The sequence below is a fragment of the Amyelois transitella genome, chromosome 6, assembly GCF_032362555.1.
Source record: "Amyelois transitella isolate CPQ chromosome 6, ilAmyTran1.1, whole genome shotgun sequence".
Taxonomy (NCBI): Eukaryota; Metazoa; Arthropoda; class Insecta; order Lepidoptera; family Pyralidae; genus Amyelois; species Amyelois transitella.
Window position 1 is genome coordinate 3891977 of NC_083509.1, and position 24201 is coordinate 3916177.

Sequence of the window (24201 nt, forward strand, 5' to 3'; positions counted from 1 at the left end):
TAATCATTCCATAGCCTTTTAAACACTTATCAGGCCTGAAAATCCTTACTTTTCGAAAAGGTTTATCTCGGAGCTTGCCTTGATACCTCACTACCAAAAGTACGGATCTGGCAGGACCGCAAAAGGATAAACCAAAAAAAAAACAAATCATTTGGGACCAATAATTAGTAAGTCTACTACGTTCCCTTCGCCAACTGTGCTCTACCAAGTTTACGTTGCCATGTTATACATGGTGGATAAATAACTGGAGAGTACATGTACGGGCACTCTTTCTTGAGGCCACTCCTCATTACCACTGGCACATAAATTCCCTGTCTAGTGTAGGTAGTACCTTAGAGGTTAGACTTTATCTAGTACGTTTACATTTCGTAAATTTAAGGTAGACCAGTAACATTTAGGTTCGTTTGTACAGGACTATCTAACTCTATTTCCTTTATACTAGTCCTAGACTCTCTTAAGGTTTCAGTGCCGTCGGAATATTCAGTAAAAAAAGTTTGTCTCTCCGTGGTTATTTCAATGACTGAAAATAAATTAAACTGAAGATCTATTAGTCTGTGTGTCTTTCACCAAAATAAGTCCAGTACATCTTGAGTTTATATATTACAAAAACACAAATACTTCTTTTAGAATTAAGAAGTCTCTTTCCACATTTCCCTACAAAGAGAACTCTCAAAGGGACCTAAGTAGGTATAACTGTCTTCCCCATTTGTCTTTCAAATCTTTAGTTCGGTTGCTGGATTGTTCAATATTTCAACTCAGTATCGTTTTCAATGATACCGAGTTGAAATATTGAACAATCCATCAAACTCAAGCTCCCCTAGATTTAGTGGTTTGTAAGAAATTAAATCCAAAATGTATTTAGAAGTTTAATAAAATTTCTTCAATATAAGAATATGTCCGATTCCATCTTTATAATACAAAGCATTTCAAAAAGGGAAAATACCTACACTACATATAAAATACAACCTTCTGTACCTTCAATATGGACTGTAGCCCTGCATTTCTCACTCACAGCGCTCCTGCGGCCTGTACAATGGAGCTTTACTTCGTACAATACACGACCTCCCCAAAGCGCCTTTCCCATTTTATAAAATATTTTTTTGTTTTCGTATAAAATACTCATTACCCAAGTGAGAACCGCGAGAAGATAACTAGGATATATGAAGAAGGGTGCAATAACTTAATTACATATATACTTAGATATTATGGTCGTAGTGTTTCACAACGCAAAATATATCAAAGTATACATGATTAAAACAAAAAGATGTTTTTTAACTTGCTGACAGATTTGATTAAAAATGATTATGTAAGTTAAAAGATAATTTTATTATGTATTATAAAAATAAATAAGAATCAAAAGATAATAAAATCAGCTTTAGTTCTCACTTTGGAATACGACCCATTCATTTTATAATATAATATGGGCTGACCACTCTGCCTCCGATGCCACGCCAGCGTAATAAAATTTATAAATTCTAAACATCGATGAATAAACATATTGGCGTATTTCATCTACATTAGCAGCACCGTAGAAAACGGGTATTGCCCTACGAATACACTCAAATATCGACGAGATCGTTTATTGCACTACACATACCTACTTGTAAGTACAGTACATAGTTTATTTATGTAATACGAAGACATGCCACGGTGATTAAACAACCTAGTTTTATTAACCTGTTATTTACACACGAAATTTTCTGTGACCCATGAATATTTACAAATGAATTTGGGAATAAAGGCAAACGGCTGAACCACGTTATACCTAATGGCATTTTTATTACAGTTTCTCTAACCACGAGCCAAAAGTTAGGTCCAAACAAAGATACCCAAGGTTGACAATGAGACGCTTTGCACAAAAAAATAAATAAATGTGTATAATACTATTTACAACGTGTCTCTCATCATAGAATATTGCAAATTATCAATTCGGTAAAATAATAAAATCTCAACACATGGCAGTATATAAAAAAATAACAGCACAGAACATTACTGACGTATTAGTTTTAACCTATGACTATAGGATATACATTTATGACACACTGTGATGGATTGGATACCATGAGATTCTATGATACGGACTTGTGTTACGTCTCGAGTAGATGGAACAGACAAACTAGAGATAGGGATGGGACTATTCCCACCGTAGAATCGCGGGCATGTTGACTTGTAGACATTCGGTGGGTTACAGGATTTGGAAGAGCTTCTTGAGTTCCACCATGAGCTGCCAATCCGTCTTGATGAGGTCGTCGCGGAAGTAGTCTTTGCAAGCGTCGATACTGGCTCGCGAAATCTGAAACAAAATATGAAAATGTAAGGCTTTAACGCCACTATCCAGCAACGCTTACGTGTAATGGCACCACTCAGTAACTACCTATGTTACGAAACGTACCTGGGTAAGGCCGTAAATTTTGCCACTATTTGAAAAAAAAATATGTCCCACATTTTGACTGCATATATAAAAGACTAATGCTAGTAATTTGTTACTAAGGTACTCATAATATATTTTGTAGCTCTTATCTCTACATAATTTAATTTCAAAAGTTCAAACACTTCAATACTTTAACTTCTAGAGTGTGTTCAACTTGGCCAGTCCTCCAAATTTTGCAAAAATCGCGTTGTCTTTTTTATCATCCAAATACTAGAGAACTACAAAACTCGTAGTATATTTATTGAATGTCAAGTTTACAAGAACTTAACCTACAGAACGCAAAACTAAGCAGCCAATTAATAATATAAGATTATTTAAAATAAGTAGATTTAATTTTTTTATCGCAATTTAAATGTTTGTCCCCGTATTTTTGCTTATATGTTACAATTTTGTATGTTACCACAATTTCACCTCTAATTAAGGTAAAACATTTTGGTAATATTTTGTATCGATACTGGCAACACTTAAGTGTCCATGGACAAAAAGAAAAAAAAAACCATTTTGTTTACTGTGGTGGGTTTGACAAAAAGTGAGTGCAGGTGTGTGTCGTCATTCGGGATTTATTCGATTTCAAAGGTAAAGAATTGGTTTATTACTCCTATTTTCATGTGAAAGTATTATTTAGTGAATAAGTTATGCAGGAGCCGTGTTTTGTTTTAAATTTAGCTCGAATGATCGAGTTATGGTAAATTATAACCAAAAAAATCTTGCTTCTGCGTTACTTCTAGGTTACTGCTATGTTATCGGTAACATTGATTGTATGTTACGTAACGTTTAAGTGTTGTAAGGATTCGTACATAGACTCGTGCAATAGGCTACGACTCATTTAATTTCATATATTAAATAAGTATTTCCTGTAGTTAATGGCTTAGGAAAACAAAATATTATTATTATTTTAATCATTAAAAGTGCAAGATGAATTTTGAAATCCAATTTATAAAATGTGTTTTTTATAGAAGGAAGCGAGCAGAACGATGAAGAACTTGGCAGCACGGTTAGAGAGAATAATGAAAATGAAGGGAATTATTTAAGTTTCAACATAAAAGATTCGTTATGGTTAGATAATTTGAAAGAAAAACGTGGAAGTATTATATTGGATTTGTTGAGATCATAGAATTTAAAAATGACGAAACATATTACAAAATAATTTTTTTTTTAAATGTTAAGATTTCAAATAATTCTGTAAAATTCTTAGTGCAAAGAAAGTTAGATCTTGATTCTGTGACCACAATTTCTATAGTAAAAAAGATAAATTTGATTCAGTTAGAGACAGATTCAAAAGAATATTATCTGCAAAATGATGAAGATACTGTATTTTTTATTTAAATATTTTAAATCATTTGTTAGTTGACATAAGTAAAAGTGGTTACCTAGTTCCTTTTTTGTGATTTTATTGATTAATTAGTACACATTGTGTTTTAAGTACCTATTTAATGAATAGACATTTTAGAAGATTTCATTGTTTTTTATTTGCTTCTTCTTTTTCTTAGTCGTATTCCTCATGGCTGAGAAGTCGTGATCATTATATGGATTTCAATGAAACACACACAACGACTTTCTTGGCAATATTAATAGAGTGGTTTGCCATTGCCTTCTCCATTTCACACACTAACTGATAAATAATCGACTAATGTGACTTCCTCACGATGTTTTCCTTCACCGGAAGCAAGTGGTGGTCATGAAAAGTACTAAACGTAAGTCAGATTAGCATACAAACTCATGTGGCTCGAGTAGGATTCGAACCCGGGACATTTCGATCACCAGGCGGACGTCTTAACCACTAGACCACCACCGCTTCATTTCATTTATATGCTTAGTTCTTACATAAGGTTAATAGATACCCTGGCCCGTACGCCCGTACATACATTTTGTTTTGGAACATTGCATTAACTTCGTTTGTGTTTCTCAGAATACATTTGCTTCTCCAATTCCTATGGAATTGTGCTTGCCATTACAATCGTACGTTAGTATAATTTTCAGTACTTTACGAAAATATTATGAAATTTGAAAAAAAAAATTAATAAAAAAAAGAGGCAGTACTTCTGAACTCGACCTTACACTCTTTACTCGTTACTTTCGTGTTACTTATACGTTACCATAACATAGAAGTATCTATGTTACTCTATGTTACTAAGTGGCAAAATCTACGGCCTTACCCACCTACGCACTAAAGTTAAATGCATTCTTAATTAACCAAAATAAGCAATATCTGTATCTTAAGTACCATATCAATTGAGTCAGCGGTGGTTATATTATACATTTCTGAAAGGAATGCCCAACAACCCAACGTACTTCGCAAGTTTTACGTTCGAGTCACGCGATTTCGCCATTTTAGCGACAAAAATGAAAGCAACGATTTCTCATCGACTTATAAGTCGGTACAAGCCTGTTCGTCTATTGGATCTATTATCAGGTTAATAAGAAAAACTCGTTAAGAACAGGATTAAATAATTAATAACGGCCGGAGCAACGATAACTTTAATTATAGGCCCGCTCGAACCACATGCGTGGCTGGTCATGCAACCCGCGGTAAAGCCGACTGAGAATTCGATTCGATACAAATTGCAAACCTTCGCCGATATGTCATAAATTAATTCACCGAACGTTGGATATAATTGCGGCCTACCGAACATCCGCAAAAACTGGTTCCAGGGGCTGGACACCTAAAAATAGCATCACATTGAATGTGCGAGTGGTTCATTCAGGTCGACCCAGTTTTGGGCGCATCGATTCAGTTCTTAGAGGTGAATGGAGGCTATGACGTCATAGAGAAAATAGGACAGATTGTGCAAGCAAGGAACTGGGTCACAAGCACCCCGCGACCCCTCGGCCCGCTGCAGCGCCCTGGGACGCCAGCCAGCTAACAATATTGGAGGCCTCGATATTGGATTAGTTGGAAATGCGGAAGCTTCTATTTTTAGAACAGGGAATGGGAAATGAGCTGATGCCATCAAGGTGAACAATGAAATGAATTTCTCGAAAATAAGGAATAAATGACAAGCAAAAATAAATTTTGCTGTGTGTGACAAACATGGTATATAGTGACAAGTACATTTATAACATACATTTAAAAGAGATGGCAAGTGGTTAATTTTTAAATAGAAATGACTAAGTAGATAAAACGTGAAGAGTTGCTTGACCAATTCACTTTTATAAAATTAGTAGAGATTATAGAAATAGTATTAGTTTTTCTCTAAGTTAGTTAATATTGAAATTTTTGGTGCAGAATTCTAAATTTAAAAAAACGGTGGCAATCATTAAAATTTTAACCCAATCAATTAAAAAGAAGAAATAATTTATGTGTAGAATTGATAATTGCATTTTCTTTTCTGTGACATATTTTGCTTCGATATTGGTAAGCAGATCCAGGACATAGCTGAAGGTGGAGGCAACTAGGAACACTCAAAGCTGAGAGAGGCTGTGATCACCAATTCATTTTGAATAACCATAATGAAATAAATTCACAATTATATGCCAAATACACACAAGAAAATTATGCTGATCTAAAAAGAATACAGCAGTTATAATACTACTGAAGATTTCGTATGTTTAATATTGAAAGTATTTGATAGTTTTTTACTATCTACTTAGATAACGTTGTGCTTTGTAATAAATTGTATATGTTTGCAAATTTTAGTTAAGCATATTCTATAGCCATACGCAATATTGTCAATGGAGCCGCACTGCGAAACTTCAATGGAGCACCTAGGATGGGGATTTGACCCGGTCACCGCGGCTGTGTGAATGGCTGCGACACGGGTTTGCTTGTGTGCAAGTCTTACGCTACAACAGTCACTATTCGAATATGATTCTTATGTTTTGTGTGATAAGAATTATAAAAGAGGGCAACAAGATCACCGAGGGTGTCCTAGATGACGCCGACTGCTTGAATAAACACCATGGATGAAATGGAAGTTACTTCCTTATGCGAATTTATATATTTATTTTTGCGGATATACGTCAAGAGACAGCTATCGATCATAGACGCCCACGGTCCAACTTTGTGAACACACAAAATTAATCGATCTATTTAAGAGTGAATACGCACAACACATTAATAAATTACTTTTACTTTAAATAACATTTTTAAAAATACTTATTTTTTTATTTATTTATCAAATATTTATTATCATTAAGATCAGTCTTTCAAGACCGCTGGCTCTAACTACCCCACAAGAAAAATAGACTTGATTATATAAATAAATGAAATGAAATCAAAAGAACACCTATAAATAATTAACAAAAGATACAGACTGTATATAATTTTGTATAAATAAATAAATACTATTCAACAAGACATGGAGAGGTTCTCAATTCAGGAACCGTGGTCAAAGGCATACCTCCTCTCCAGAGTTGTGAGGATGTAAGCGGAATTAAAGCCAGGAGAAAGAATATATAGGTTATCTTTCAAGAGTTTTTTAACTGGATACGAGATAAAGAGTCAAGAATATCGAAAAAACGAGAGTTAATGAGTTCCATAATCTAACAGCAATAAATAGTATGGCAAATATCGCCGAGTGATGCATTGAAAGTTTAAGAATGATTCTGAGAAGATAACGTCAAGGTGACATGATTGCAATGTCTCGCAAAATACATCATTGTGTATATGTCTTTTCATAGTACGTATAAAGTAAGGAAATGGTGTAAAGTAGAATAGGATAGATGTAAATAAAGCGGTCGTGCAGGTATGAAAATAAGTAAGACACAAATAGTATTAACAGGGATTATAGAGAATATTGAATAAAAAGGCAAAGGCTTCTCATATTTCTATGCAGACTAATCGGCACCCAATTTGAAAATAAGATTACTATGATGACAAAAGATAGAACAAAATAAACTAGCTTCAATACAAAGGTGACGACAATTCTTTGTGTTAGTACCATGACAGTTTTTAGAACCTCTACAACAGTATTTAATTGAAAACACGTGGACATTGGAGTTAATTGTCACCATAAAAGTGTCTGTGGAGTGTTGTCGATGGGATTGCGAGCACACCTCGACGGCATGGAAAGCAGTGAGGTGACGTCACGCCCCGAAATACCGCGGCCTTCGGGCGGGTAGCGGCGCGTCCACATTGGATTTAAGTGGATAGAGATTATTACAACATGGACGCAAGATTAGGAAAGAGGAACGAATTTCCGGTGGCAAATCTACTAAATCCATAGCCACTTAATGATTTACACTGAGGCTAATGTTTGCGTCATACTGCTTCGACTCGTGATACTTCGAACATGAACGTCTTACATGAATAAAAATATAGGAGTAATATGAAAACCGCAGAAATAAATTAACCAAATATCTATCTTGCCTAATAGGATATTATAGACAATGAAATTGAATAATTCATAGGAAAACAATTCGGCGAACAAACCGCCCATTGTACTATTATAAGTAGATTCCTTACTAATGCATGATTTGGAGTCTATTGAAGAATTATTAATGTAAAACATACAGCAGGTAAAATATTTTTTTAAATCTTTATTGTACGAGAGAAACACTATAACATTGTATTTTCAGTAGGTATACTTCTTCGACTAATTTTGGAGTGTTGTAGGTACTTGCAACTAATGTATTACTTTTTCTTGATGTGTGAGTTTGTTTATTAAAATATTCTTCATGTACTTTTTTCAATGAATTCAATGATTTTTTTCAATGAATGCCACCATACTACGCCCTTGTTATCATCAACTTACACTAACTATATAATTGATCTAATTTGGAGTTCATCTGGTTTATCATCATATACTTTCAACACCATTAAAGGACATTAGGGGCTGTATTCTTAATGCATCTCTAAACCACATAAGGTACCCAAATGCCAAATTTCAAAGCTCCAGCTATTTGACCTGTACCATTTTCAGCCAATTTCCTTTTCTTAAACTAAAGCAGTATTTTAGCGAGATCAGGAGCTGCAACGGTTCCCGCCGGCATTTTCCCTCGACCTAGTGACCTGTCCCTCGACATCCCCTCCCCCGCCTCCACCCCCGCCGTAGACCTCGCTGCAACGATCAATGGAGCCGCGGGAGGGGAGCCATTGATGCAAGTTCGCCTTCATTGTACATTTGCACTTATGAATGGAAATTCTTTCAAGTGACCCGACAGATTTGCAGCTTTGGGTGAGCGAGAGCCGAGGGATTATGTTGAATGAAAAAATATATTTAAGAATAATAATCGTTCTATACCACAAAGAGATTTTAGATATTATGAAAAAGGTAACGCCCACTCTTAGTGGTGGTACGTAGGAAAGTTAATTGCGTTTTATGGCCAGGTGAAAAAATTGATTTCTGTTTTTTTTTTTACAATTCTTAAAAATTCTAACACTGTGCTTATTATGTTCTAACTAAGTAGATATACAAAGCATGTGTATCGTGTGGTTCCCGGCACCAAAAGGAAAAATAATTAGGCCACTCCATCTCTTTCCCATAGATTTCGTGAAAGGCGACTAAGGGATAGGCTTATGAACTTGGGATTCTTCTTTTAGGCGATGGAATCTAAATTATCACTACTTATTTAATTGATCATTAAGCCAAAGTTCTAAACATTGCCTACCAGTTTTTCTACACTGTTGGTTGTGTCTACCTCGCAAGACGTGATTGTATGAATAATTATATGTTTAAAAAAACAGCAAAATAGCGTCATTCATTATTTACGAACATGTAACAGTTTTCTGATAAAAGTGAATATTTTTAAGTGTCTTAAAAGTATCAACTTTTATCAGCGAAACAGCTTTACACCATAACGGGAAATGTGTAATCATAATAATATGGAAAATAGAGATGTAAGAGGAATTTGCCGAGTGCATTTCACAAACACCAAGGCAAGTGTCAGTATGCCGAGCAAGTGCTTTACCGTTTGATATTATTTAGATTAGCACGTTATCTTGCATAATGCTCACTGAGGAAACGTAAAATCTTAAAATGTTTTACATTGAAGTCACACGGGTTCTGATAAATATAATCCGCCATAATAGAAAGGGAAGGTCAATCGCCATTCTTTTCTTTGGTTTCCTTCAAGCCTCAAGTTGACTGGAAGGGATTGCATTAACTATAAGTCTTGTTAACTGTTTTTTTTTATGTTCTGATTTTCTTTATTCTCTTGTTGCAATAAACAGTTTATCTTTCTAATGGCAGCAATGTGACACAATACCGGGCGAAAAAAATCGATGTTCAGTGAGTCACAGATTTCCGAAATAGCCGTCCACCTCCACCAATAAAACGCACAGAATCGCGACACTCCCGTTCTATTCCCGGACGCAAACATTGGATGTTTAGCTTACTTCGGACAACTAAATAACTATGAATGCGCGTTCCAATTATAGCTCGTGTCAATCTCTGCCGATTGTCTCGTGGCGAAAATAGTCCCGATATCACTCGTCTCACACCATTCATCAGATGAACGGGTCGCGCCCCGCTGTTAACGGCGCTTCTAAATCATAACAATGCTAGGCGGCAAGCCCTGGAGTATGTTTTAACCATTATGTGTCTTATTAACGAGACAATAGATAAGGAATGATTAACTTAGATATAAATAGGTAAGCACTTGCATAGTATCTAGTATACATAGTATAAAATAAAGCAGCTTTCTTCTGAATCTATCGGAATAAAGATCAACTCTTTATGAATAATATAACGATTTTGATTCAGTTGTAAAAATCATTCAAATATTAAATAATGGTACTGAACTTGAATTTAGAACTATCACCACCACATTAGTATATCAAAGAAAGCAATTATACCTGTTCCCAAACATACCTGTACTTCGAGCCCAGTACGTTAACCAGCGTTTGGATGGTATTTATTTAGTGGTTCTTGCTATTACTTATATCGTGACATACGCGGTACAGTACTTACTTGTGGTATCCGCCAATGTTGCCAATTTCCGACTAGCCATAGTTCTAATAAAGTAGTTTTGGTACAAGTTTTATACCAGTTCCAAAAAACACTAGTATTCCATCCCATATAAATGAAGTGTTTATTTTTTTCGAAAGTTAACTTTTACGCATTACTTAACTTACGCTTTACATAAGTAACATTTTAACGCATTACTTAAGTACATTCTTATGTAAAGCGTAACTAAACTAATGCGTAAAACTCAACTTTCGTAAGTTAACTTTCGTTGAGTAGCCGGGACATTACGCTAGTTAATCATGAAGAAATCAATCATTTGGAAAACATCTTTAATTTAATGAAACCTTTTATCGATGAGATACCTACATGTTGTTTTGATGCTACAAGCATTTAGCTAAAAGCAAAATTAATTCCGCGAATCGCCGGAAGCGCCGTACACGAAATAAACAGTGTCATTTGCGTTGTACTTTGGCTATATTTCAATTTGTAACAATGTAATGAAGTACTTAATACTTGCAGAGAGTATATTTAATTATAAAATAAATAAGAATCAAGAAATAAATGTTAAAAATTTTACACTTTTAAACATTGGAGATTTATGGTGATAATATTTATTGAGAATTTTTTGAGCTTGTATGAAGAGAGTTATGAATGTGGATGAAGCGAAAGAAGTATGCAGAGATCGTGGCAAGTGGAAAGAGGTAGTCTCTGCCTACCCCTCCGAGAAATAGGCGTGATTTTATGTAAGTATGTATATTTATTGAGATGGTTGTCATTATAACTTATATAATCTGTGTTTAATTTATCCCTTCTCACGTATAACGGCGATCTTTATCAGACGAGTGCGTGATGCGAGCATCCCTCAACCGAGATTTCGAAAGAGAATTGGATGTGCGCATCCAGGTATTTTGATTGTAATGCTTAAGGGAAAAAAGGCCAGAAAGCTTCGTGGATCTTGAAAAAGCCAATGACATAGCTCGCAGGAAAGGGGCAGTGCCTTCACTTACAAACCTTAACTACAATATGACATTTCAATGTCGTAGTTGCATTGTTAGTACGTTTAGGACATAGACATAGATTAGCTTAGATACGGCTTTATATTTTACGGCTTATTATTTTGAATTCCACATCGCGTGGCAAATGAACTTCTTTTCAAGTCTGTTTAATTAAGAATCTGGACTGAACATGAGTAATATCTCCGCGTGAATAGCAAAAAACCATGCAATTTTTTCCCGCGGGAATTTTCATGCACCCCTTGCCAATGGAGATAAGCGGAGTATCTTCTCTGTATTTGCAGCAAACAGTTAAAATTGATATGCTTTCTTTTCCTACTTGCGTTATCTATTCTGATCGAGGTCTGTGGTTATTAAGACTTAAGAAATTTCACACTTACCTTGCTGACTAGCATATCAGTCTCGTCGAAATGTCTGCCGAACATCTTGGGCGACTCGCCCGGTATCGGCTCGATCTTGATGCAGACCTCCTGGCCCTTGCGTGCCGTTTCCACTTGTTTGTGGTTGACCTCAATTGATGTCACTATTCCCAACTCCACGAACTAGGGGAACGTGAATTGGAACGTTTTAGTACTAGCTTTATATAGAGTGTAGTAATAATGGACCTAGAGTTAAGTAGTACAAATGACCTCAATTCTAATAAAACACCAGACTGAAGATTTTAATTCTTGTCAAATTAAATTCAGAGGAATTGGTGTCACACACTAGGAAATAATTTAATTTATTTTATAATGGTGATACTTGCTTTAATCATCGAAGAGGTATGTTACTCAATTTTTGTGCCTATAGGTAAGCATTTTTAAGATTATTGGGCGAATTTTCGATCATATCATACTAAAACCTAGATTATTTTCTCTAAGGGCGACGATATACATTTCAAACATTATTATTCTATCCAGCACACTAGCAGAATTATAGTCATTATACGAAATCAAAATGATAGCGTGACATAATGAAACGCACTAAAACGGGAACAGCATTATCTGACGTGTGGAACTTTCCCGAGAAATCTATTTCTCCCTCTCATCATATTGTATTCCCGATTTGGGAATTGTTAACAAGGAAATTGTAACTGGTTTTTTTTCGTCGCCTCCTACTATATTACTCCTGTAACTGGTTAAGTAATTTTAGTTACCCAAGTGAACGAAGGAAATTATAATTTCTTTAAAAAACTACCTAGATCGTGCTAATACAACAACAGTGTTGTGAATTCAACGGCCTAGGTTAGAGACACTTTTCATATTGGCAGTGATAGGCGTACACATTTTTACTTTGCATAACACACAATACATATTATATTTACTTGTAACTAACTACATTTTAAGTTCCCTTTAAAATTCCAGTGTAACTAACCTCTTTGCTTGGCACACATATGGGAGTTCCTTCCTTGAGGATGCCCGCTTCCACCATGACGCCGGCCACGATCGGATCACGAGAATTGAACACGAATTGTGGCAGCACCTATTAGAAAAAGTATACACGGTTAATAGGTAAATTTTAAGGGAATTATTTGTGTGTCTCAATTCCCTCATTAAACCATAACATTGAACGAGACCTTTCAGTCTTTTCACGACTGTTGGCTCTGTCTACCCCGCTAGGGATATAGACGTGACTATATGTATGTTAATTTCTATCTCTTTGTTTGCTTTAAAATGATATCTTACATTCCTGGAGGACTATTCACGACCTTTGATAAGTCTAACCCTTAGTCAGGGCTCTTTGTCAAAATCATATCGAAACTAAAAGATAGAGACAAGATAAAACGCTTTACGACGAATACTCCTTATCAAAACAGCCAATATGTAACAATACAATCCTTAAACAAACAGTGAAAATCTCTGACATTTTCTTTAGTAATAGCCTTAGATAACAAATAATGGATATTGTCATCTTGTATTCACAAAAGGTATAAAACGAAAACATAATCTACAATATCATACCTTAAGCTTGCACGGGAACACAGCTATATGTTTGAACTCCTCTCTCTTCCTCTGCCGTAATTCTTCACGGTAAGCGGTAAACTTGTCAAACAGGTGGTAAATTATGTCGGCCGCGAAAATTTTCACACCTAAGTTGTCGGCCATTTCTTGTGCATCGCGCTCGATCTGACATAAAACACAATAATGAATAAATTTTCTTCAAACTATGCAAGCTTATAAAACCATCAGAAGGAATCAAGTAATAGACTGTTGAGTTTGGTTATTTTTTGTTCCTGTTCATTATACATAGATTTATTTAAGAAATGAGATTATAAAAATAAAATTATTAAATCAAGGAGTCCATGAAATAGCTTTATAAATGTAGTATTTAAATTTGAAAAAAAAATTTGGATTTTACAAGCTGAATTTTTTTTTCTCTACTTTATCCATATGGGATGGAGAAAAATAAAAAATGTGTATCAATTTCTTTATGTTACCTTGACATCGAAAGCAAGTATGGTGGCGTATTGTGAGTCGTGTTCCAACATGGCGGACGCTTTCATGACGTCACGCTTCACCACTGGACCTATCCTGATTGCCGAGTACTGGGGACAAATTACAAAAAATATTGTTGAAATATTTAGGCAATTTTTACTACTCTTTGAGAAAAAGAAACAAAGATAGAGATAATAAATATTACATACATTCATATATATTTGAAAAAAGTTGACTGGAAGAGATTGCATTATCGATAAATCCGCCTTTGTACCATCTTTGTCTGTTTGAGAGATATTTAATTTAGCTTAAAAAGAATTATTATTAACATTTGAGTTGAGCAGTAGACCTTTCTTACTTGTAATAGGTAGGGCAGAAGAAAAGGAGATCAAACTAAGTACATACATACAACTCATACTAAGATGGTAGGCAATTCGTAGACTTTGGGGTAAAAGTACCCAAGTTTCTATTAAATATTTACCGGTATCTTGCTTGTCCTAAGGAACTCCAGTAGGGCTTCGAGTGAGCCAAGGGTGGAGGCCTGAACGTACACGCCTCGCTCCGACAACTTGATACTAGAGAGTGCAGACTTCAATTCTCGGGCCACCTCCTCTCTGGATAACAAAATTATACAAACAAATATTATTTGTCACCTCTTTAAGTTTTATCTAGCAACCAATAAGAATATGCTGCAGTGCAGTTTGTTACCGCTTCTTCAGCACTGACGCGGCAGTAAACTTAGTTTTAAGTAATCCCTACTTAAAAAGTATCCAATAATAATGAATAAAAATTTTGAATTTGAATTTGAAGATATTCTTGTAATATCGCTATCTGGTAGTAAACATTACCATTTTCGGTTTATAAAAAATGTTAAGATTTATATTGTAGAACCATTCATTATATATATTTTGTCTCTTCTTTGCCAAGATTTCATTAAGATCATCATCATTTAGAAATAAATACCAAATTACGCTCGATTAAAACATGATACTTGATCGAGTTCAGTATAGTCTGATGCATGTATACTTTTTACTAATCTACATTATATTCATACATAGAGTCTATATCCTTTGCGGGGTAGACAAGAGCCAACAGACTCGAAAACTCATAACTAATTATTACAAATCTAAAGTATTTAATACTCACTTCAAGACGTCGATTTCATCCGGCTTCTGCGCAACAAGCAAATTCAGTCCGGCAATAGCTTTCTCCAATTCTTTAGCCGCGATTTTAACTCCTTGAGCGGCAATCACTTCTTTGTGCTCTATGTATGCGTTCTGAAAATAATGTAAAAGCTTAAGTGATTATCATATAAAAAATGAAAAAACTATTTGTGTGTGAACCAATAAACATAAGTCATCCCAAGGTGTCAATGATAATTCTAGAGTGTTTGGTAATTTCAGGTATGTAAATGAGGTATTTAAGGTAACGAAAACCCGATTATGTAACGACCTAGTTGCAAGTATATTAAACATAAAATCCTAAAACAAAATGTCTCAGTAGACAGACATTTCGGTTCGCGGGTTCAAATGGCTCGCCCTAATAGGCTGACAGGCTCAAAAGATTTTCGCGTAAGATAAAATTAACACCTGTGCGATAGAATAAACATTTATAATTTACACCGATACATAGGTACATCGGTGTAACTTATCAATCGTTATTCTGTACCGTGAGCTAAGGAGACAGCTGTTCCAGTTCGCCTTGATCGGTGTATGGGAGGTGGCCCAGGTATCACCTGAGCCCACCATACTAGTAGTTATGTTATAAAGCCCGGCACATAAATTCTACTCTATGGACGCTGCGCGGTGATTTTTTATAGTTCCTTGAAAGGGACGCTAGCCTCAAGAGGGTTAAGTGCTTATGTAGTTTGTAGCTCGTAGCTTTTTAATACTGATATAATAGATATACCTTTAATTGATTGAAAACGTGAAAAAGTGCCTGCAAAGGCCTATTCCGAAATAAAATATTATTTTAGAAACATTTCCTCCTGAAAGTGTCAAATGCTAGGGTCAACTTATACGCCGGGTGCTGTACCTTGACTCGGAGCTCCTTCATGGGCTGCGGCATGAGCAGCGAGCGGATCTGCGTCACGATGGGCCCGTCAGTTCCAGCCAGCACTATGGTATCCCCCTCGCGCAGGGTTCCGTTGATCAGGATCGTGTCTATGGTCGTGCCCAATCCGGGGATGGCTTTGACCTGAAAACATAATGTATATGCTTACGTTAAATTTTGTCAAAAATAAATTTAGAAGTGTAAGTGGTATATTGTTTGCATAGTTTACTATGTACTAACAGCATTGTGAAATTACTAAGTTGTTCAACTGATAAACCTAAAATTGAAGGACGATGATAGATGTCGCTTTTATTCAGGCAAGAAAGAAAGCCGTAACTAATACCGTGTAGTTTTCGGCACCTTTGAATATAACCACTCCAACATGATATCAGGCGACTAAAGGGTTATAAACTTGGGATGCCTCTCTTAGGCAATGGGATAACAACCTGTCACAATTTGAATCTCAATTCAATCGTAAATCTATGAGCTATACAGCTGAACCTGTGGCCTTTCAATCTTTTCAAGACTGTTCTCTCTACCTCGCAAGGGATATAGCCGTAACTAAATGTATGTAAGATTAAAACCGGTAGACGAGGTAAGCCTCCTCCACCGGTTTTAATCTTACATACACTTACATACATTACATTTAGATATAAGTATCTAGCAGTATAAAGGGTATAAAAATGAAGTCATGAACCTCGAGTACAGTGGCCTGCAGTTGTTGCGAGAACACGAGCCGGCGGTGCAGCGGGCCCTCGCAGGCCTGCACGATGAGCGCCAGCAGGTTGCCCATGCCCTCGCCCGTCACCGCCGACGTGGGCACCAGCGACACGTACGTGCGCGCGTCCGGGTTCTCGTAGAACAGGGCGGCGTTCAGGCCCTGCCGGGGAACGAACACACTGTTTGGTGAGGAATGTTTAATTGTATCTTATAATTAATGCGATAAGATCGTTTTTTGTACACTTCCTAACATTTGGGATAAATGTAATGTTATAATTTTATGGACATAAAAATGTATTATACATACTTAAAATACATAAATCACGCCTCTTTCCCGGAGGGGTAGGCAGAGACTACCTCTTTCCACTTGCCACGATCTCTGCATACTTCCTTCGCTACATCCACATTCATAACTCTCTTCATACAAGCTCGGCGGTTTCGGGTACTTTTGACCTGACCCTTTACCAGGACGTCCTTAATTTGATCAAAATGTATTATTTATTATGGTATTTTATTGTGTATCTATTAATCAAATAGTTGATGATTAACATATATTCTTACGAACAGCAACCCTCGTAGCATGACATGCGAAATACTATTTCTGTTTCGATTTTTATTATGATGAAAAACGGGACAGTGATAGTATTTCGCATGAGAAAAACCGCCGTGTTAACTTGTAAAAAATCTATTACCTGCTCAGCAAATTGCAGCATGACATCTTTGCTCCTCTTCTCAAACTCTAACTGAGTGTTTTGCTGCTGCAACCTCAATATATCCCGCACATCTTTGCGTTGCGCGCTTTGCCAGTCATACAATCGATCGATTTTGTTCAGCGCGACAATGAAAGGAGTCTTCTTCTGTTTCAACAGGTTGATAGACTCGATTGTTTGTGGTTCAAGACCGTGCATAATGTCGACTACCTGTAAATGTTCGAATTTTAATTTAAAAAGGGGACAGCGTGACTTTATTTTTCTATAGTTGGTATTGTTTTGTTTAAATCAACTTAATACACTGTTTTGTTACACTATGGAATTGCGAAAAAGCAAGCAAAATCATTGATACGTTTTTTATATATTACAGTGAGTGCTAAAGTCATTATTATGAATAAAGAACTTACCAAGATTGCAATATCGCATAGCGAAGAACCTCTACTCCTCAAATTGCTGAAAGACTCGTGCCCAGGAGTGTCGATGATCAGTAAACCTGGTAACTTGAATGCTATTTCATTCACCTAAAAGAAACAAAATACATGTATCATTTCAGAAAAAGGTAGCAAACCTATGTAAATATAAGAAAAATGGTGGCAGTCCTAAAATTTAATCATTTAAAAAAAAAAGATTGAAACTGATTGTAAAATAGAATTAATGTAAATAAGATCTCTTTTTGAGGGAGATGCCTGAATCTCAATTCCATCAGCTAGCTAACAAACTGATCGTCTTTTCGAGGAATGTCGAGACTATTGGCCTTAGTTTTTCCAAGACTAATGGTTCTATCCTGCCTATTTCTATATACTGCGACGTGATAAATGTATGTATACGATATTCAAACACTCACCCCCTTGACATGTCTCGTCTGCTCCTTGATATTCTCGATGGGGACATTAGTGGCACCGATCTGCTGGGTGATACCACCAGCTTCCCCGTCCTGGACGTTGGTTCTCCGCAGTTTGTCCAGGATCTTGGTCTTGCCGGTATCGACGTGGCCGAGGACGCACACCACCGCCGCGCGGAGAGGATTGTTCACTTTGTTAGCCTCATTTTCTTCGCGACGTTTCTGTAGAAAATTTGTAACAAAATTTTAAAAAAAAGAGTGGTTTCTTGCTGGGATGCCATTTTCTCTAATTTCTTAGTGGGACGAGGTTGGAGCCATCTTTTTTATTATATTCCAACAAATCTCGGCATTATATACAACGATTTTAGATTTAAAGGTTAATATTTTAATAAATAAATGATTTAATAACGTTAATATTTAATAATTAATGAATAATTTAAATAAATTTACATTTGTGGGCAAATATCTAATAGATACCTCAAGTTGTCCACGACGGTAAAGGGTTAAATTTATTTAGTCCATACCTCCAATCTCTTCAGGATGGCTTCCCTCTTCTTCTGCACATCAGTCATCTGATCATCTTCAGAGTCTTCCTCCGAACTGCTTTCACCTTCTGAACTATCTTCCTCTTCCTCTGAAGAACTTTCATCTTCTTCCTCCTTCTGAAATTAAATAAAAAATAATTTGTTTCTGTCAAAAACAGCAATATTTCATGGCAATGATACAAATATGTAATTTTCAATTAATATAAAGCTAGAGTGGCGACTTTACTAACGTCACACGTTATCAGCCAATCACAATCTATGGCGAATAACAAACGTCACACGCCACCAAGCCTACTATCACAGCGCGTATACTAAATCGCGCAGGCAAAGATTTCACGGATTGGAACATAAAAATAACCTCCGACTCAACATCGTCTCAGCCGCGATACCCCAGGCATAACACCTAGCCGAGCGGAGGATCTTCTCTTTGTGGCGGTTTAGCTAACAGAGAATTCATAAATAGCTTAAAAGTACCACACTCAAAATTTTTCACCAAAAATTTTGTGATTTCGATGTGTATGTTAAGACAAACAGATATATGTAAGTACCTCTTTAACCTTTTCTGTCTCCGGTTTCTTGGCCTGACTCTTGAGTGGAGTTTCCACAATTGGCTCAAGTTTCGCAGGCTCTACTTCATCTTCAGAGGACTCTGCATCCCAAGCATCCTTCACAGAGTCATTGTCAGACTCTGCCTTCTTGTCTTCTGGCTTTGGTGAATCATCCTGTTTAAATATAATAAAATAAATGATCTTAATGATATTAAAGTTTAGTATTGTATTCCACTATTACTTTGTCACTACTAATCCAGATAAAAAATAAAGAAATACTTTAAAACTAACTTAAGTAAGTCGTAAGTTTCTGAGAACTGGAACAGGGCATGACATTACCTTTTTGTCAACTATTTCCAATTCAATTTTCTTCTCTTCAGAAGGAGTTGCAGGAGCCTCCTGGGACATTTGAGACTTGAGTTTTTGAGGCTTCACTCTAGTACCAAGCCTCGGTGGCTTCTTCTCAGCAGACCCAATTTCAACTCCCTGAGCTTTTAAAGATTCCAGCAATGCTTGAGCTCGAGCTTTGTCAGCTTTTTGTTTAGGCGTCAGTAGCTTTCCCTCAGCTTTAAGTCTTTCTTTTCTCTCCTTTTCCTTTTGCTTCTTCCTTTCTTTCTTTTCCTTCTCTAATCTAATAGCTTCTAATCTTTGCCGTTCCCGTTCTTCCTCTTGCCTTTCCCTCTCCTCTTCTTCTCTCTTCAAACGTTCCTCTTCTTCTTTCGCCTTTTTAAGAGCTTCCTGCATCGCTGCAATCGTTTTCTTAGTGGGACCTCCTTTCTTGGATTTATCTTCCTTTTCAGCTTTATCGCCCTTTTTCTTCTTTTTACTCTTCCCTTCTGCAGCTGTGCCATCTCCTTCGCCCTCTTTTTCTTCTGACGGCTCTTTATCAGTTTTAGCTTCCTCACTTGCTTTACTTTCTTCTTTCTCTGGAGCCTTGGCAGCCTGTTTGGGCTCACCAGGTTCCTTTTTATTCTCTTGTTCCTTCTCCTTTTTCTTAGCTTCTAGTTTTTTCTGCTTTTCTCTTTCTTTTTTTTCCTTTTTCTTCTGGGCTGCTGTTTTAATAGTGATATCATTTTCATTGTCACTACCTTCATTTTCATCAGCTGGTTTTTCAACTTCTGTTTTAGGTTCCTCCTTTTTGCCTTTCTTTTTTGATTTGGATTTTTCATCTACTTTTTCTTCAGTCTTCTCAGGTTCTGGAGCAGGTGTTGGTTCTTTCTTAACTCCAGAATATTCCATTTCAAGCTCAGCAAGAACCTTCTCAATATCTTCATCACTATCATCCTTCTTTCTTTTCTGCTTTTTGCCTTTTTTTGTAGATTCTTTTTTATCTTGTGCTGATTTCTTTTGTGATTTTTGTACAGGTGTTTCATCATCTGAAGATGGAGGTGCTTCAGGTGGTGAGATATCAGCATCTTCTATTTCTAAGAGAGCAAATGCACTTTTCTTCTCTTCTTTCTTTTTATTTTTCTTTGGCTTTTGCTGTGGTTCATCATCTGAATCATCTAAAACAAAAAAAAACAAATAACATTCATATCTCATTTTTAGAAAACAATAATTTATAAAATTACCAGATTTTTATAAATAAATATCAAATCACATTATTAAAAAATGGTACAAACCTTCACTGCTAGCATTCTCCTTTTTCTTTTGAGACTTATTTGTAATAGATACATTTTTTATAGTTTTTGTGACTTCCTTAATATCTTCATCAACTGACTTTTTAGATTTAGCCTTTGATTTTGGTTTCTCATTGTCGCTGTCATCAGACTCTTGAATGATTCTGAAAATTTACATTAATTACCTGATTTAATAAATATATACAGGACATTACACAGATTGAGTTAGCCTCGAAGTAAGAGAGACTTGTGTTATGAGATACTTAGTCAACAATACAATTTTTTTAAGTAAATACTTTTAACATTTGTTTCTTATCATGCCCTGGCCCCGATTCAAACACTACCCCTGTGCCAATCCAACAAGATGCAGGATTTGCCCCAGCATCACTTGAATATCAACCTATTTCTCAAATAAGTATCCATAATAATATATGATTATTTATTTTAATCACATGTACTAAAATATTTGTGTATTGAATGAGAAACAAAATTAGACTGAAACTTCATTTAATACTGATATTTCAATATTTCATAGAAGAGAACATCAATTTGGTAGCGGTAGATAAAGGAAGACACAACTTAGTCTTAACAATAATTATTTGCCATGTATGGTAAACACCTAGCTTCATTGCCATGTGGTGCCGTGTGGTTCCCGGCACTAATACAAAAAAGAATAGGACCACTCCATCTCTTTCCCATGGATGTCGTAAAAGGCGACTAAGGGATAGGCTTATAAACTTGGGATTCTTTTTTAGGCGATGGGCTAGCAACCTGTCACTATTTGAATCTCAATTCTATCATTAAGACAAACAGCTAAAGTGGCCATTCATTCTATTCAAGACTGTTGGCTCTGTCTAACCCGCAAGGGATATAGATGTGACCATATGTATGTATGTATGTATGTTCATTGCCATGATAATTTGACAATTATGTTTCTGGTGGATAGTTCATCAAGTGTTTCAATGGGTACCTATCACTGTTTCCCCACTAAAACAGCCTTAATCAATCACCAATCTTGTTACTCAGAAACAATCAACCACCCACTGATTTTGGAGGCAAAATTGCACAATTATTGTAAATATGTTATGATTAAAGAAAATTCATTTGAAATAGATAGCAATTCCAGGCTTCTTTACAACTGCTTTATGAATAATTATGTAATTTTATTATTAACTAAGCAGTACATTATTAATTTATTAGAGAAATAATGTCCAGAATTCATGAGAGCATTTTCGAAATAGGTATATGGCACGTTACCTTCCTAAAAATATGTCAAAAATAGCCTCGCTATGAGAGTTAGAGTGGAAATACGCGTGAGCGACAGCCGAGGGGTAGTTAACCTAAAAGTTGTAATCACAGATGCTTACTTTTTCCCCTTCGAAGCCGGTTTCGCATGGTCAATGGTCGTCGTTTCAACGTCACTGTCGCTGAAAAATATACATTATAATTAGTCGCATCGTTTAATTGGCAAATGTTAAGGAAAACATATGCCAAGATAGAAACTCACCCATCATCCGCACTGGGGTTCTTCTTACCCTTTTTAGCTTTTCCCATTTTGGCACAAAAATTGTATTAAGTCACAATTCCTATGATATAATGTTCGGTTTCCGTATATTTTGTAATTTCTATCATGTGAAACGTAATCAAATGTACTGAGTTGTACTACGAACGAGCCGAAAACGATCAAGACGAAATCCGTCGTCGTGTCGAGTCGATTGTTGCTGTCGCGGGACTGTCGCCTGTCGCTGACAGTCGCTGTCATAAATCATGAAATTTTTCATGCGAATACCAGGCATAGGCATACCTATATCAATCAAACAATTTTATGAATAGCCAATATGTAAGTACATAGCTTCCTCTTGAGGAAAGTTTAATCATTCACTGTTTACATTCTCTGTTAGATTCTTTCGTTCGACGTTATGTTCCTACCAAGCCAAGGTTCCTGCGCTAATTTTTTTATTCACTTAATTATTTAATTTTGATTTGATTTGCTTGTCTGACATCTGCCCTCTGTGGCCTTGGACATTCTGTTTGGAATCGATCGTACATAAAGTACCTAAGTACTTAGCTACCAAACGTTCATAGTGCTTATTCATTGCCAGTTATTATCTGATAATAAATAATAAACTAGTATTTCCTGAGACCTAATGCTGATGTGTGGAACCCGAAAACTAGATAACCACCTAAGTAGGAACCTACCTGTTACCCAATAATTTGAACATTTTTTTTCAAATCAAATCAAATCAAATATTTTTTTCTCTCTCAAATATCAAGCAATAAATACAATGACATAACATAGGTAAGATTATGAGAGATGTTTGAACTAAGCAGATGCTTGTATCTCAGAAAACCAGCTTCCCCCCACTTGTGGTTAACATAACTCATGGTATCTCAATTTACAATCTAAAATTATATAGGTATTCATACATATATATATTATTATTATTTATTTTGTTTTGTTTGAATTTTGAGAGGCTTGCGTGGGGATAGGAAGGGGGGAGAAATCCAACACGTAGAGGCCCTTTGGAGAAGTTGATGTTATGTTGTTCTCCTGCCAGAACCCGTTCCCGGCCATATCAATAGACGATAATAATATGTCCATGAACAGGTCTTGGCAGGAGGTGGAGCTTGTGGCGACATCTCTACGCCACTCGTCACAACATCCAGTCTCACAACAACTGTCAATCATCGCGAAGAAATTGACGCGCTCAACCAATAGCAGCGAAGAAACTGAATCGCGATTTCAAAGATTTCACGGTTCCCCAGGCATAACACCTAGCCTGGCGGAAGATCTTCCCTTTGGTGGCGGTCGAGCCGAATCATCGCTCCCGCTACAAGCTATTACAGAATAAGGAAAAGGATGATGGGTTATGGAGTTGACGTTTGGATGGAGTTAAACTGGGCTATTGCTGGAGAAGTTCGGACACCTGCCATAATCATGAATACGTGACTATTATGTGGCAGGTGGTGACTTGCCACTCACTAAATGGGCCCCTCAAATCAGTCACCATGATTGGCAACAAAGGGGCAACATCGGTGTGGGTGGCTAAGGATGAAGAGAGGTGAGACTGCGGGGCGTGAAATCCTGGTGATCTGGTCAGGCACCCCCAGCGTTATGACATTTTACACTTCCATCCTTGCCCTGCGGAGACTGATTGCATTGGGAAGGTGACCCAGGGGGCGATGGGGCCGTCACGTCCCTACGCCTTTATTTATTTTACAGTTATCGCACCACCCGTACCTACATCCAACTCAGTTTGGTCCTAAGGTTCGACTGGCAGAGTATGCGTTGTGGCATTGAAACTACGAGTTGTACATTTTACGTGCATAAAGTTTAAATAAATAAAGGGCGACTAAAGAAATAGTTCAAACTTGACCGCTTTTACGACCATCGTGACGACTCACCCAATCCAAGATAAGTCACGGTGAGTCAGGTTTTTACTTGAAGAGACTCTCATCTG

The 24201-nt window shown here is 36.4% G+C and overlaps 1 protein-coding gene and 1 long non-coding RNA gene across 3 annotated transcripts; one reads left to right on the plus strand and one right to left on the minus strand.

Annotated features, from left to right (window-relative positions):
• Positions 1-853: 853 nt before the first annotated feature.
• Positions 854-22472, minus strand: LOC106139238 (eukaryotic translation initiation factor 5B). 2 transcript variants are annotated; one of them, XM_060944617.1, is made up of 18 exons: positions 22248-22472; positions 22108-22167; positions 20744-20904; positions 19461-20626; positions 19131-19295; positions 18553-18690; positions 18032-18250; positions 17595-17708; positions 17170-17397; positions 16455-16637; positions 15740-15901; positions 14852-14982; positions 14187-14319; positions 13708-13815; positions 13232-13396; positions 12645-12752; positions 11672-11833; positions 854-2293 (listed from the first exon to the last, which is right to left on the minus strand). In XM_060944617.1, the coding sequence occupies exons 1-18, from the start codon at positions 22292-22294 to the stop codon at positions 2186-2188; spliced, it is 3558 nt and encodes a 1185-aa protein (XP_060800600.1). In that variant the 5' UTR covers positions 22295-22472; the 3' UTR covers positions 854-2185. The 2 variants fall into 2 exon arrangements, with proteins under 2 accessions (XP_060800600.1, XP_060800599.1); XM_060944616.1 differs by having other exon boundaries at positions 19122-19295.
• LOC132901865 (uncharacterized) lies at positions 2396-3888 on the plus strand. The gene is made up of 2 exons (XR_009656924.1): positions 2396-3007; positions 3388-3888. It is a non-coding gene; the product is annotated as an uncharacterized LOC132901865 (long non-coding RNA).
• Positions 22473-24201: the final 1729 nt, after the last annotated feature.